Source organism: Kogia breviceps, chromosome 19 (genome assembly GCF_026419965.1).
Source record: "Kogia breviceps isolate mKogBre1 chromosome 19, mKogBre1 haplotype 1, whole genome shotgun sequence".
Taxonomy (NCBI): Eukaryota; Metazoa; Chordata; class Mammalia; order Artiodactyla; family Physeteridae; genus Kogia; species Kogia breviceps.
This window is the reverse complement of record NC_081328.1, coordinates 9,553,143-9,568,118: the sequence shown is the minus strand read 5'-3', so window position 1 is coordinate 9,568,118 and position 14,976 is coordinate 9,553,143. Positions and strand designations below refer to the sequence as shown.

Genomic DNA, 14,976 nt, shown 5'->3' with positions numbered 1-14,976 from the left:
GACACAGAACAATATGGATAAGTCTCACAGACATAATAACCCAACAGACCAGATGAAAAAGGCTACATACTATATGATTCCATTTATATGAAGTCCAACAACAAGCAATTCTAAAACATAGTGTTAAAAGTTAGAATACTGGCTACTTCTAAGAATAGGCAGGTGGGGTATTTACTTATTAGTAAAGAACATGAGCGTATTAGAAATGTTCAGTATCTTGATGCAGATGACGATTTATTACCCTAGTAAAATTTTTCACACGTTAAAATTCACCAAACTGTACACTTGAGATTTATGCACTTTATATTTATCTCAATAAAAACAAATTTTTAGGAGGGTGATGCAAGAGGGTAAAGATATGGGAACATATGTATATGTATAACTGATTCACTTTGTTGTAAAGGAAAAACTAACACACTATTGTAAAACAGTTATACTCAAAAAAAAAAAAAAAAAAAAAAACCAAATTTTTAAAGAGACATATGGCTGAGAATATTCCAATCACGATGTAAGACATTAACTCAGAGATCCAAGAAACCCTGTGAACTCCAAACAGCAGAAATATGAAGAAAGACACACCTAGGTATACAGCACAGTAAAACTGTTAATAACAAAAGCCAAAACGAACATCTTTACAACAGCCACGGAAAAAATAACATTTCACCTTCAAAGGAACAACAATAAGACTTAACAGCTGACTTCTCATCAGAAACATGGAAGCCAGAAGCAATGGAATAAGAACTTCAAAGTGCTGAAAGAAAATATCATAAATACTCAGAATTCTGTACCTGACCACAGAGTATCCTTCTTGAATGAAGGTGGGAAGAAAAAGATATGTCTAATAAACAAAAATATGAGAGAACAGAGACTTTTGGCACTGTCCAAGATGGACTAAGCCCACCAAGGCCATTCTCTCCCCTTATTACAACTAAAAACTCTGGAAAAAATACAAAAAGCAACTACCTGAGGACTCTAAAAAATAAGTAAAAGCAGACAGTTTAGGGAGAGAAATCAAAACGGGAAGAAACAATTCATACTGTAGTTACTGCTTATTTGGGTTTTTTTTCCTATTTTCTGCCAGCATGAATCTGATAGCTGCCCCAGTTGTGAAGCCACAACAGATGCAGCAGCACAGGACAAACAACTGTTTTTCTGATCACAGGGCCAGGACAGGGTCCCCATGAGCTGACGAGCAGAGGGGTACTGAGAGAAGAGAGCTAGAAAAAGGATCCCCTAATTCTGTGCATGAACCAGTACAAGTCTCACACTGACCCCTGAGCTATATACATACATGGACACATCCAAAGGAGCACTGCAAAGGCTTTTAAAAACGAACTGACATTAGAACTACCTACTACAGAAGGCAAGACAGAACTTATGAACTGAACCTAATCAGGTTAAAAGAACTGAGAGTCTCACAATAAAATATTCATAATCTCCAAGATCAATCTAAAAGTACTTGACATAGAAAGAATCAGGAAAATGTGGCCAATTCTCAAGAGGAAAGAAAATCAACACATGCCAACCCCATGATGACATAGGTTGGACTTACCAAAGACTTTAAAGTAGCTATTGTAACTATGCTGCCCAGTGTAAAGGTAAATACTGTTGAAACGAATGAAAACACAGTTCTCAGCAGAGAAAAACTTTTATAGTTTTTAGAAACTATATGTTTCTAAAAACTGTAAAGTTTCTAACTTTAAAGGTTCTAGGGGCTTCCCTGGTGGCGCAGTGGTTGGGAGTCCACCTGCTGATGCAGGGGACACAGGTTTGTGTCCCGGTCCGGGAAGATCCCACATGCCGCGGAGCGGCTGGGCCCGTGAGCCATGGCCGCTGAGCCTGCGTGTCCGGAGCCTGTGCTCCGCAACGGGAGAGGCCGTGACAGTGAGAGGTCCGCATACCTCAAAAAAAAAAAAAGTTTCTAACTTTATGTTTCATTTAAAGAAACAAATGAAAAATTTACTATAAACTACAGCACAGAATCTGGCAAAAAAATAGGCAAATAGACTAATCAAATAAAATAGTACTCAAACTGACCCACAGATGTACATTCAGTTGATAGTTAACAAAGATGATCTTGCAGAGCAGTAAGAAAAAGGTGATCTTTTCACTAAATGGTACAGGAACTGACTCTCCATATGAAAAAATAAAATAAAAATTTACCCATATCTACAGCTTATACATAAAATTCAGTTCTAGATGGATTTCAGATATGTGAGTGGCTATAAACAGTGAAGCTTCTACAAAATACATGAAAATATCTTCATATAACCCCAGGATAAGAAAATATTCTTTTAAAAACCAGGATAAAAATCACTCATCATAAAGAAAAGATCAATAAATTTGACTACATTAAAATTAAGAACTTCTGTTCATCAAAAGACACCATTAAAATAATGAAAATCTAAGGTACTGAGTAGAAGACATTTGGGACACATCACCAAAAGGCTCTAATAAGATTATATAAAGAACTCCTATCAGAAAAATAAAAAAAAAAAAAGACAACCCAATAAAAAATCAAGCATAAGACTTGAGAAGTAATTTCAAACACACACACACACACACACACACACACACACACACACACACACACACTCCACACACACAATGATATCCCAATGGCTAACAGACATGAAAAATGCTAAATAACCTCAATGGTCGTAAGAGAAATGCAAACTAAGCCACCATGAAATACCATTACACACCCACCAAAATGGCTATAATTAAAATAACACAAAATGAAGTCTGTTGAGACTGCAGACCCACAGGAATTCTTCTCATACATTGCTGGGGAGAGTATAAATTCATACAACCACTTTCTGGCACTATTATCTCCAAAAGTTGACATACATTTTGAACATTTTGACCCAGGCATTCCACTCCTAAGCACATACCCAGCAGCAACATGTGCAACAAGCCCTATACAGAAATTTCAAAGTAGAATTATTCATAATATCCCACAACTGGAAACAACCCAAATGTTCATAACATTAAGAAGGATAAATTATAATATATCCGTACAATGGTACGAGTATACAACAATAACACACATTTGTGAGTAGGAACCTCACAATGTTGAACGGAGGAAGACAGACACAATGAATGATTGTGTCATTCATTGAATATGGACTATATGATTCGTTTGTTAAAATAAGAAAGCAGACAAAGCTAATCTAATGGTGTTAGACGTTAGGACTGTAGTTACCTCTAGGGAGGAAGTAGTAAGCGGAGGGGGAAAGTGAGGGCTTCTGGGGTACTAGCTAATTTTCTATTACTCGATCTTGGTGGTTACACAGATGTTAGTTCAGATATGTTTGGTATATCTGTATATGGTCACGTTTTTTCCTATGCATGGTATTTTTCAAAAAGTCAAAAAGAAGATAACTAGCATCTTTCTTGTCAGCAGGTTTCTTGTGCAGCAGAAAAACCTAATAAAAATCAAAGGGGAAAAGAGAACCAGAGCCTCCTGATATTTACTAAGCAGTTACTTCAAAAGTTACTTTCCTTAAATCTGTAAAACAGACACCAGAGAAAGATCAGTCTGAGATATTCTTATCTGAGGGAAAACAGAACTGCCAGATCTTCAGGGCAAGAAAGAAACCTTACTAGGTTTTCAGAACACTTTTATTTAAACAACTCAGTCATCTCCCAGGGGCCACATTCTAAAACCCTCACTTACCTGGTGACTTGAATCTTCAGTGCTCTGCTTTATGAAGTCTTCCAGCTCCTGTTTATCTCTCATTGTCTTCTCTAACTGGTCATTTGCTTGCCTTAGCATCACCTGTAGCTTTTTCACCTATGAAATTTTAAACGTCAATTAGAAGGAAGTACCAGAATTTTCATAAATTAAAAAAAAATCCCTACCTCCAGAAAATTGTTTTAAACCTAATCTTTTTTCCTGAGAAACAAATTTGGGGAAAAAGTGAGATGAATTACCTCATTCGACAACCATACTGTGCTTTACAGTTAACAAAACATTGTTCATATCCATTATCTCATTTGAAACTATCTGCTTTTCCTCCTGGGTCTTCTAGGCTAGGGCACTGGCCTCCCTGACTCTATCTTCTGCTGCCAATCTACAATCCACTCTAACACAATAAATATTTCTAAAATGGAAGTCAAATCATATTATTTCCCTACTTAAAATCCTTAAATGCCTCTCAAAGCCTTCAGGGTAAAATTTAAATCCCTTCAGTCATCACACCCCTCCCTCAATCTCATCATGGCCTTCCCTTTGTAGCTTCGTCTCCCACTATTTCCCCCCCACTCTCTCTCCACTCTCTCTTTCCCTCTCTCTCACACACACACCCCCAATGCCCAGCCACATAAACTATTCATACTTCCTAGAACACACAATTTTCCTTCATAACTGTTCCTTTGTACACATTTCCTCTCCTTGAACACCCTTTCTCCACTTCTTTTCCTAATTTTTACTCTAGCTCTAAAACAAACTTAGCTGAACTGTTACCTTCCCTAGTTAACAGCCCATAGTTAACTTAGATGCCTCTGCCCATCCTCTAGTTCTACTTGTACATGTACAGGAACAAACCATATTGAACTGATGGCTTGGACTGCAACACTGAAAGCTCCCTATGGGCAGTACGGTGTTCTCTCTGTATCTGAATACTCAGAACCCAGTCAAGTGCCTGCACAGATGAAGCAAGAGTAAAATGTCTATTGACACGACTATGGAATCCAAGATACCCCATTCCTATACCACACTATCAGAGGCCAACTACTGATATAGTAGCTTCACAAATAGCTTTAGAAATTTATCTCTAAGCCATCTAAAAAAAAAAAAGCATATATGGAGAAAATTAATGCCAAAGGCATTTGAAAATATTAAACCATCATTCTAACCTGCTTAAGCTTATTTTGAAGACTAGGGTAACACTCTCCATAATAACCAAAGAACAAATTGGAAATATAAGAAAAAAGTTATTTTTTCCTTACATAAACTTCCACAAGTTTACTCTCATGAAGTTCTACATCATTTCCTAAATGTTATCAGGGAACCCATTATTAGGCACTGTATTAGGAAAGGTACTTGTCAGTTTCAGCATACCTAATCTACCAAATCTTAATTTCTGTGACCCTGCAAACTAAACATACTTCAACAAATTTATGACAAGAATTAGGCAATAAGCAATGAAGAGTACAAATACTGATGAATGTAATATCCAATTGTTTTATCCAATTAGAAGCAACAGTCAACCCAACCCCTTATCTCCCTAAATCTCTGTAGCATAAAGCACTTTCCGTGTGCAGGCATTCCTGACAGTAACACTTCCAGGCCTTGGGCAGACGGAACAGGCTGGGAGAAGAGATACGCCAGCTGAGCTGACCTGTGTGGTATTGGGCAAGCTAATGAAGCAAAGACACACAAAAGCAAAAATTCTGTAGTGTGCTCCCACTGGAAATGTAACTGTCATTGCATGTACCAGATTATTTCAGACTTCACAAGATGAATATACTTCATAAAGCAAACTGGGAGGGGTGAAGGGCAATTAGTTCAGCACCTCCAATGAAAACTACAACAGCTCACCAATTTCACACACCCCAAAAGAAACTCACCTGGTCTCTTGTTTCAGCCTCTTGAATCTGAATTCCTTGTAACTGTTTTTCATAATTGGAACACATATCACAACGTCTGCCAAGTTTATTTCCAGCATTATGTACCTGAAGGGCACCAAAATTACCTCTTATCAGGCAGAACAAAACAAGTCTACATCACATACTTGAGGAACACACGCAGTCTTACCTATGTTACTCGAAGTAGAAAATGGAGTAAACAACTTATTCAGGGACTTATGGCAAGAAGTTACAATAGAGAGCTGGATTCTAAAAAATCATAAGTCCAATATAAGTATAACAGGAAAACAAGGGACACAACTTTATCATCAAGAGGCTAAGGGGGGCTTCCCTGGTGGCGCAGTGGTTGAGAGTCCGCTTGCCAATGCAGGGGACACGGGTTCGTGCCCCGGTCCGGGAGGATCCCACATACCGCGGAGCAGCTGGGCCCGTGAGCCATGGCCGCTGAGACTGTGCGTCCAGAGCCTGGGCTCCACAACGGGAGAGGCCACAACAGTGAGAGGCCCGCGTACCGCAAAAAAAATAAAAAAACAGGCTAAGGGCCACAAAACGCCACATTTGAGGGAAAGACAAGGAAAGCAAAAGGTACTACACCGTGGCACTCACAATTTAAATCAATACTACCCAACAAGGGAGGGGATGGGGAAGGGTGGAGTGCAAATTAACCATTTCACCAGCTCCAAACACAAAGGAGGTATGAAACAATTAAATAGCACCTTCTCAAACGTTTTGCATGAGACCAAGGAGAACAGTTTCTTTCAGGTTTAATAAGCTGTTCCACTTGCTAATCAACAGCTTCTTTAAAGAGAAGTAGCCCTGAGTAAAAGAAAGCAATGGAAGTCATAAAACCTGTATCCTAACCCAGGTTTTGCTACTAAATTGAAGGGGAAACTTGAGCAACTCATTTGACCTTTCTGAGCCAGTTTCCTCATCTATAAGTTGGAGAAAATCATGCCCTGATTGTCTCATTATTATCTAGAAGCTCAAAGAGAAGAGGTATGTGAAAAGGCTTTGTAATCTGTAAAGCACTATGCAAATACATATTTAAGTTTTTATCTCCTAATCTTACTTCTGAGTTTGCAAATATTATTAGGAGGAAAATTAACCTCATTAAAGGTTGCCTTCTCTTCTGTCCCATATTTTCCACCCCCTCCTTAAACTCATTCCAAGCATCAACTGCTGAAAAGCATTTGTACTTCAGACCTCAAGGAAAGGTGAAAAAATATGCATCTTGGAATACACTGAGATTATAGAAAACTGCAAGGAAACCAAATTCGGGCTACACAAAGTTAGCTATGCTATTCAAACAGATCGCTCCAACTTAAGAGATGTGACTTCAGGTGGAGAAGTTCACACTTAACACAATCAGCTAGTCAGTTCCCTTCTCCGTCATAATCACCGGGAACAGCCAAAGCAGACAATGACAAGGGTCAGACAATATGGGTTAACACCCATTCCCTGGCAACAAGTGAGAGCATTGACTCCAGGGACCATCTCTTGAATGAACAATAAATCCAGAGCTACCCAGTATCCCTCAAAGTGAGCGAGAGGAGAAGTCAGGAAAATAACTCACCTCTTTCTGCAGGAGATTCCATTCTGTCTCACTGACTAAGCGGTAACCACTGGGAGACACATAAGCACTTTCCATACCCTGTGTGACACTAGACAGGAGGGATGCCGTTTCTTCTTGTTCTGGTGTCATCGCCTTGATTGCTCTTTCCTGATCTTTGGTTAACATAAACCCACTTGGCATTTGCAGTGACCCAAGGGAGGCGGTATCAAAGTTCTCAGTCACCGAATCTGCTCCTACCAACGGTCCAAAATCTGATTCATCCAGGTTCCCAGCAGATTTTGCTTTGTAGTTATAGCCTAAAGCTTTGGATTGCAGTGAGCCTGAGGTTCCCAAGCTGTCTGTAGACTGTGCTCTCCTGAGTCCATCTTTAAACATGTCATTGTCTGATTTACTGAATGGATCCCCAGATGGCAACAGTAAGTCTGCATCTAAAGAATGGACTGAACCATGGGTGCCATCTAAATGCTCCTGAAATGTGAAAATACACTGCCAGTTAGACAATTCCTGATATTTTCAAAGAGAAAAACTACCATATTTTATAAAGTATTTTGCCACACATTACACATGACAATCTTTTTAGTGTGCTGCCTTCAAATATTCATTGAACAAACATTTATTGAGTGTCTTCTATATCCTGGGCACTAAACCAAGCTCTCAGATTACAAATGTGAACAATCTCTGACTTCAAAATGCTTAGTTTCATGAAGAAAACAAGTGAACGAAGTAAACAGGCTACTAGACTATCACAGTCAATAAAATGACAGGCTACAGCTATGTACTGAATGCTCTGGGAGCTCAAGGAGAGGAATCCAGCCCAGACATAAGAATCAGGGAAGGTCTCCTGAAATTCAGTATTGGGTATATGGAACACGAGGTGCCTGCTGTATATCCAAGTAGAGATGTCCACCCAATAGAGGGACAAAGAAGTCTTTAGATAGAGACTTGGGAGTAACCACTATACAGTAATAATTAAAGCCACGGCAGCAAATCAGAACACTTAGGATGAATCTGTAGGATATGAAGAAAGCCAAGAGCAAGGCCCTGAGAAACATCAATTTTGTCCATTTTGGGGAGGGACAGAGGAAGGAGTACCCAGAATAGAAGGGAAATGAGGATAATGTTGTGCCCTAGACACTAAGTTTCAAGCAAGGTGTAATCAACATGTTAAATAAGGCTGCATCAAGTGAAAGAAGCCAGACGCAAAAGGTCACACACTGTACGATTCCACATCTATGAAATATCCAGAATAGGTAAATCCACAGAGACCAAAAACAAGTTAGTGGTTGACAGAGCTTAAAGGGAAAGGAGAGTAGGGAGTGACTCCTTAGTGGTATAAGGGGTCCCTTTTGGGGGCGATGACAATCTTCTGCAACTAGACAGGTAATGGTTGCACAACACTGTAAATGTACTAAAGGCCACTGAATTGCACATCTTAAATGGTTTTTTGTTATGTGAATTCCATTTCAATTTTTTTTTTAATGTGGTGCAGCACACTCCCAAAGTCAAAAAAGCACACCAGTACCATTCCAGCACAGTTTGTAGGAAAATCAGAAAGCAAGGAAAATGTAGCAAGCTTTTCTTGAAACTAAATTTATTCAACTGGCTTTTATTTTAAGATACTATCCTTTCTACTTTTTGTTGTTAAAGGCCCTTCCTTTTATGAACTGGAAAAGACTAAAATACGGATTTTTTTCAATGTTTTAAAAATATCCTTACTTGGTATAATAAAAAGCTGACAACTTTTATGTTAATTCCTCCATTTATTTCTTTTTAAAGGTTTTTTTTTTAAGGTTTTTTAATCTGTGAAATTCCGATGGCTGAGGAACACAAATCTAGTATATACTGAGCTAGCTATGGCAAAGGTCCCAAATAAGCACCCTAATAAAAATTGGAGAGAGAGCATTGTTAGCTTATAAAGGAACACGACATCTAACGCTATCATATATTAACACGATGCTACTGTGACACCAAAGAAGGAAGGGGACAGGGGCAAGAAAGTTGTGAGGGCCATTAAAAAAACACCAGACTACCATGCTGATAACAATACTTATAAGGAACATATACTTGTAGGGGTATGTAAACTGCTACACTGTTTCTGAAAGGTGATTCAACAATATGTTTGTTTATGCTCTTAAACTCAGCAGTTCTCCTCCCAAGAACTTATATTAAGGGAGTAATCAGATAAGTCTATGACTTTTATACAGAGTTAGATATATAATAGCATTATGGCATTACTCATAATAATGAAAATTTTTTTACTAGTGAAAAATGAAACAATTGACTATCTGTTAGTGTGTTAATCATGCTTATTTTCTATATTTTATGATGTTTTTGACCTTTTGAAGGCCTCGCTGGCTGAGGAGAGACTGCCTCTTCCAAACTAGCTAATTCCTAGAAAGAATAAACAACTTGCCTATGAATATGTCTTTCACATCTAAATCAACCAATCTCAAGTCGATACTCCCAACCAACTCCTTTATCTAGCTCTTACACACCAAGCCAGTATTTTCCCTGCTCTAAATCAACCCAGGGCCAGGTACCAGAAAACTGAAGATAGACTCTATACCCCAAAGTCCACTGGATTTATTCAAACTAGCCAGTCCTATGCTATTTACCCTGCCCTATCTTTCCCTCAAAAGTCCCAATAATGGCTGTGGTCCATGCTTTCCCCTTGCTCCTGCTTTTGCTTCATGACCAACTCTGGTGCTTCTCCATGTGACTCTGCACAGTGTACCATGACTCTCATTTCTAGAGGGACTGTAACATTAAACCTTTTGTTCAATGGCATTAACCTCTCTATGTCATCACTTGGTCACCTTTATAAATTTAAACCTGGGCACAAATCAATCTGTAGGAGATTAAGGAATTATGGTACATTTACATGCTGAAATGCTGTTAGTCATTAAATATCATTATGGGGGAAAACACTGATGTGCCAAAACCTTTAAAGACAGATTTAACTGGGGGGAAAAAAATGTACATAAAACATCATGTACAGTTACAATCTGTATTATGTTTAAAAAGTACAAATAGGGCTTCCCTGGTGGCGTAGTGGTTGAGAGTTCGCCTGCCGATGCAGGGGACGCGGGTTTGTGTCCCAGTCTGGGAAGATCCCACATGCCGCGGAGCGGCTGGGCCCGTGAGCCACGGCCGCTGAGCCTGCGCGTCCGGAGCCTGTGCTCCGCAACGGGAGAGGCCACAGCAGTGAGAGGCCCGCGTAACACACACACACACACACACACAAAAAAAAAAAAAAAATGTACAAATAGAAACACACATATGTTACCTTTGGAAATGGAAAAAGAGGGAAAGGAGAGGTACCTACCAAAATGTTAGTGGTGGTATCTCTGGCTAGTAGAATTATCAGTTATTTTTATTTTGTATGACTTTTTGTACTTTCCAAATTTTCCATACTGAACACATATTACTTTTGTGGTGAGAAAAGCCTATTCTAAGCATTTAGGTTAAAGAAGATATAGGGTCCTACAAATTTTAAGTGGCTTTAGCAATATATCTAAGTCTCCAAAGCATTCCATATTAACTTTAAATCAACAGGCTAAACTGTCACTGCCTCTCAATACAAAACAAGTACATTCAACATTCAAACTGCAAAACATCAGATCTGAAAGGCTATAAGATATTTCAATGTCAGAAAATGTTATGCACAATATACAGTATAAATCTGTTAAGACCTTATTAAAAAATTTTAAGTGCTTCACTGTAAATCACAACAAATTTCCTTTTCCTGTTTTCCTGCTAAAATATTTTTTTTAAGTTTGAAACTTTGCCAAACATTCCTGGACACAGGACTGCATGATGCAGAAACCACATAATATTTGGCAGTATGCAAAAATTGAGACATTCTCTTGGAAGTCTATTTTAAAAAAAGACAAAGCAGAATCAGGGCAAAGTTCTCAGTGTATGAGCCAAGAGAGAGAATGTACAAAAACAATTACATCATACTTTTTCAGTGTCTACTAGGATTTTATTAAAGCATTTTTTCAATGTCAAATAATCAATAAACATGGAAATATGAGCCACCAGCAAGTAGATTTTACATGGCTCAGTGTAAATCTGCAAACTAAACAGAAACATAATACCTTTGAAAGTGAGAAAAGACCCTTATCCAATTTACCTGAAACTGGTTCACCAGGCAGGGAAAGGAGGTAGGGGTGGGGGAGTAAGTATGAATCTCTAAACAGCAGGGACAAGTATAAACAATGCATATGAGCACAGACAGCTAGTAGAAACGTCTGGCTGTGATGAAGTGGAGAGTTATGTTAAGGCTGGAAGGGTCAATTCAACTCCAAAGGCCCTTGTATGGCAAGCTGGGGACCTTAGTTTTTACCCTAAAGTCAATTAAGAGAAGCATTTCCTTCCCTGAAGAAGAGATATCAGCTTGAGTCTTGAAGGATGAATAGAAGAACTCCAGAACTCAGAAAGGCAGAGGGAGGTAAGCATTCCAGGTAAAGGAACCAATGCGCAAGGCAGAGATTATAGCACAACCAGATGAGCAATGTGGCTAAAACAGAGCGCATATTATGAAGGGTCTTGACTGTCTGAGTGAGGAAGTTGCACTTAATTATGTAGGTAATGGGAGTGAGTGGTGGTTCTGACTAGGGGAGTAGCCTGACTATAGCTGCACTTAAGAAAAATAAATCTGACAGTAATGCTGAGGGTACAGTGGAATGGGACAGGCTGAAGACGGGAAATGTAATGAGGAGGCCCGTGCCACATGTGGGTGGGAGGCAATGAGGCCACAGGAACACCACTTTACACTTTCCACCTCCAGGTCTCTCTACTCTGCCCATTCCCAATGCCTGAAATGTTCTCCCCTACTCCATCACAATCTGCCAAACCCCACACACTCTTCTCAGGGCTTCAGATCTAATACTTGATAATACTCAAATACCGGACATAGAGAATTAAGTGTTTCAATACTTTGGATAAAATCTCTTTTAAACAAAAGCTCAAAGTATTAGAAACATTTATTCATATCAAAAAAGACTTTGCAGATATTATTTAAATTTTCTTCTAATGTTTTAATTTTGGAACCGCTAGAACGAAGAACATCTAATTGTTTCACAGATCATAAGAGAAACTGCATGTTTCAAACTGTACTACCTATAATACTGTAAAAACAGTTGAAAATAAAGTATTATCACTTTATCTAATTTTCAGCTAGTAGCTACTACCCACTTCCCATATGAACAATGTAACTAACTAATGTATGAGAAGCTAAAAATGGTTAACACTGTGTATATGATGATTTTAATTATAGATTCATTATACCTCCTCATTTGATAACTGGGCTGAAGATTCTTCATGAGTTAAAGCACACACTACTGGTATTTTTACTTCTTCCTCAACATTCGTTTTTTTGTGATCCTTTCTCTTAATAAGTCTTCGTTGTTCATCTTCCTCCTAAAAGTTAGGAAGAAAAAATACATATTACCCAGGTAATCTATACTTAATGATTCCCACAGTTCTTTAACCACTCAAAACAAATATAAAAGTATACTACAATGAAAGGCAAAACAAAAGACAGCAAATCACCCACGTCTTCTTCAAGTGATTTGAGAAAGAAAATTTACATAGAATGTTCCTTCGGCATACTATGGAAAACAAGTACGAAAAAGTTATGGCATTACACATCCATTTGAAACATGTACAAATTTATCTGAAATACAAATGAATGATTGAAGCTGATGTAATAATTCAAAATACCTTCAATGCCCCCCGCAAAACACTCTAGTAGGAAGGGACAAATACACGATTACATCACTATATAAGTATGTACAAGGTTCTATAGGAGAGAAAACAAAGATTTCATCTGAGGAAGCTAGAAAGGGGGGCCCAAAGAAGGTAACACTTGAGCTGGATCTTGAAGAATCAGTAAGATGAGTTTGCCGACTGTGTGAGAGGAGACAAGCAAGGGTTCCAGGGAGAAAAGAAGTATGTAAAAGGGAGAGAGGCACGGAAGAGCAGCCATGTGGGGAATACTGAATGATCTCATGTGACTAAAAAGAGGGTAGGCACATGAGTAGTGAGGTACATGGAGAAGGGGGTGGTGATTAAGTGCTTAGACTCTGGAATCAGAGATTGGTCAACCCTCAGATATGCCATTAGTCCCCATCTCATATGGGAACTTTTGTTGTGTGTTTTTCCGTTTTGAGAACCACGTGAGATAAAGCTTTACATATAAAGCCTTAGCACAATGCTGGCTCATAGGCCTTAAATGACCAGTTCTGGAATTTAGACTATTCTAATGGGAAGCAGGAAAAGCATGATTGTATCTGTACTTTAGAATCTAAATCCTCAAGTTGACTGTGTCCACACACAAGATGAATGAATCAATTAAGAGAAAAGAAATTTAAAAAGGAAGAAACTTCTGAAAAACAAAATCTAACCTAAGTTACACAAGATAATTTAAAACATTTCTTACAGTAACTACAAAAGCTTCTACACAGCTATCCTAGGGAAATATTTGCACACATACACAACATAGTATAGGATATTAGCTGCAAAACTATTTGAAATGACAAAAAAAAAGAAGAAAGAAACCATCTAGATGCCCACTACAAAGAGAAGGATTAAATCAAATATAGTGCATCCATGTTACCAGCTAACAAGAATGAGACAGATCTCTAAAGTGAAAATATATCCAAGATGATGCTTATGAGAAAAAGAAGCTACAGAATACTTATACTATGATTTCAGTTGTATGGGGAAAAAAAACAGGAAACCTGAATATACACTTATAAACACACAGAAGTGGTGTGGAATACCACCTTCCAAACTGATTATTCCTGATCACAAAAGTGGTTATTTCTGCAAAGGGAAGTAGGTGAGATGTCAAGGGAGATTTTCACTTTATCACTTTATTTGTTCACTTTGTATTTAAAACAAAATATTTTAACATGAGTATTTATGTATTACTCATATAATTTAAATAATTGTTTTTTAAGATAAGGAGAAAACAGGATCCTGGGTATGCAGCCCTCTAGACACCTGCCTTTTCATATCACTCAGCCTCTCCATCCCCACCCATCACTGTCTAATAAGGCTTTTAGAGCAATGTCACAAAAGACATGGCCAGGATTAACACAATTCAGGAGCCCTAGGAGAACTGGACAGAACTGCAGAGAAAGATTTTCTCAGAAATATGCACTACTGCGTCCTGCAGACTGAAGAGGATCATTTCTAAATCAGTTCTTCCCCTTCCCCCCAGACAAGGCCATTTCTAAAGTTGAAAAAAAAAAATCCCTCAAATGCAGCTATTCTGTTTTTTGAAATGGCATACATCAAATTTGTTTCAGGCTTAAGTCAATCTATAATATACATCAAGAAATATGATCATGTGTCGGGGAGGAGTGGCTTATTAACAAGGCAAACAAGTCCTATAAAACTGGTATTCACCTGATCTTTCTTCTTCAGTTCTTCAACTTGTCGGAGCTGCTCTGAAGTTAGCACGATTTCCATTCTCTGCATGTCCCTCATCAGCAAACGCTGAGATTCCAGGAACTGGTCATTGGCCTTCTGCCACGTGTGTTTCAACTGGTTGTGCTGTTGTCGCTCTTGCTCCAAGAGATGGCATACTGTTTAGGAATCCCCCAGTCAAAAACACTGAATTTTAATGGTAGGCAACTTCTCTAACATAGGAATAACTAGACTAGACCTGGCCAAAGGTCCATCCGGTCTGGGATTCTGCCCCTGACAAGAACCCAGGGGCAACCTGCCATAGGACAAGGCAGCTGGCCCACACCACCTGTCTAAGCAGAGTCTCCCAAAGTGTGTTCCTAGGAAGAGCA

The 14,976-nt window shown here is 38.6% G+C and overlaps 1 protein-coding gene across 2 annotated transcripts in view; it reads right to left on the bottom strand.

Moving 5' to 3' along the window:
• Nucleotides 1-14,976, bottom strand: part of RABEP1 (rabaptin, RAB GTPase binding effector protein 1) — a 105,271-nt gene that overhangs the window by 19,102 nt on the left and 71,193 nt on the right. For both annotated transcript variants that reach the window (XM_059046695.2, XM_067021215.1), the window contains 5 exons: nt 14,585-14,763; nt 12,458-12,589; nt 7,166-7,633; nt 5,575-5,679; nt 3,680-3,796 (listed from right to left, as the gene is read on the bottom strand). In XM_059046695.2, the coding sequence (XP_058902678.1) occupies nt 3,680-3,796; nt 5,575-5,679; nt 7,166-7,633; nt 12,458-12,589; nt 14,585-14,763 (1,001 nt within the window). The remainder of the gene's footprint in view (nt 1-3,679; nt 3,797-5,574; nt 5,680-7,165; nt 7,634-12,457; nt 12,590-14,584; nt 14,764-14,976) is intronic.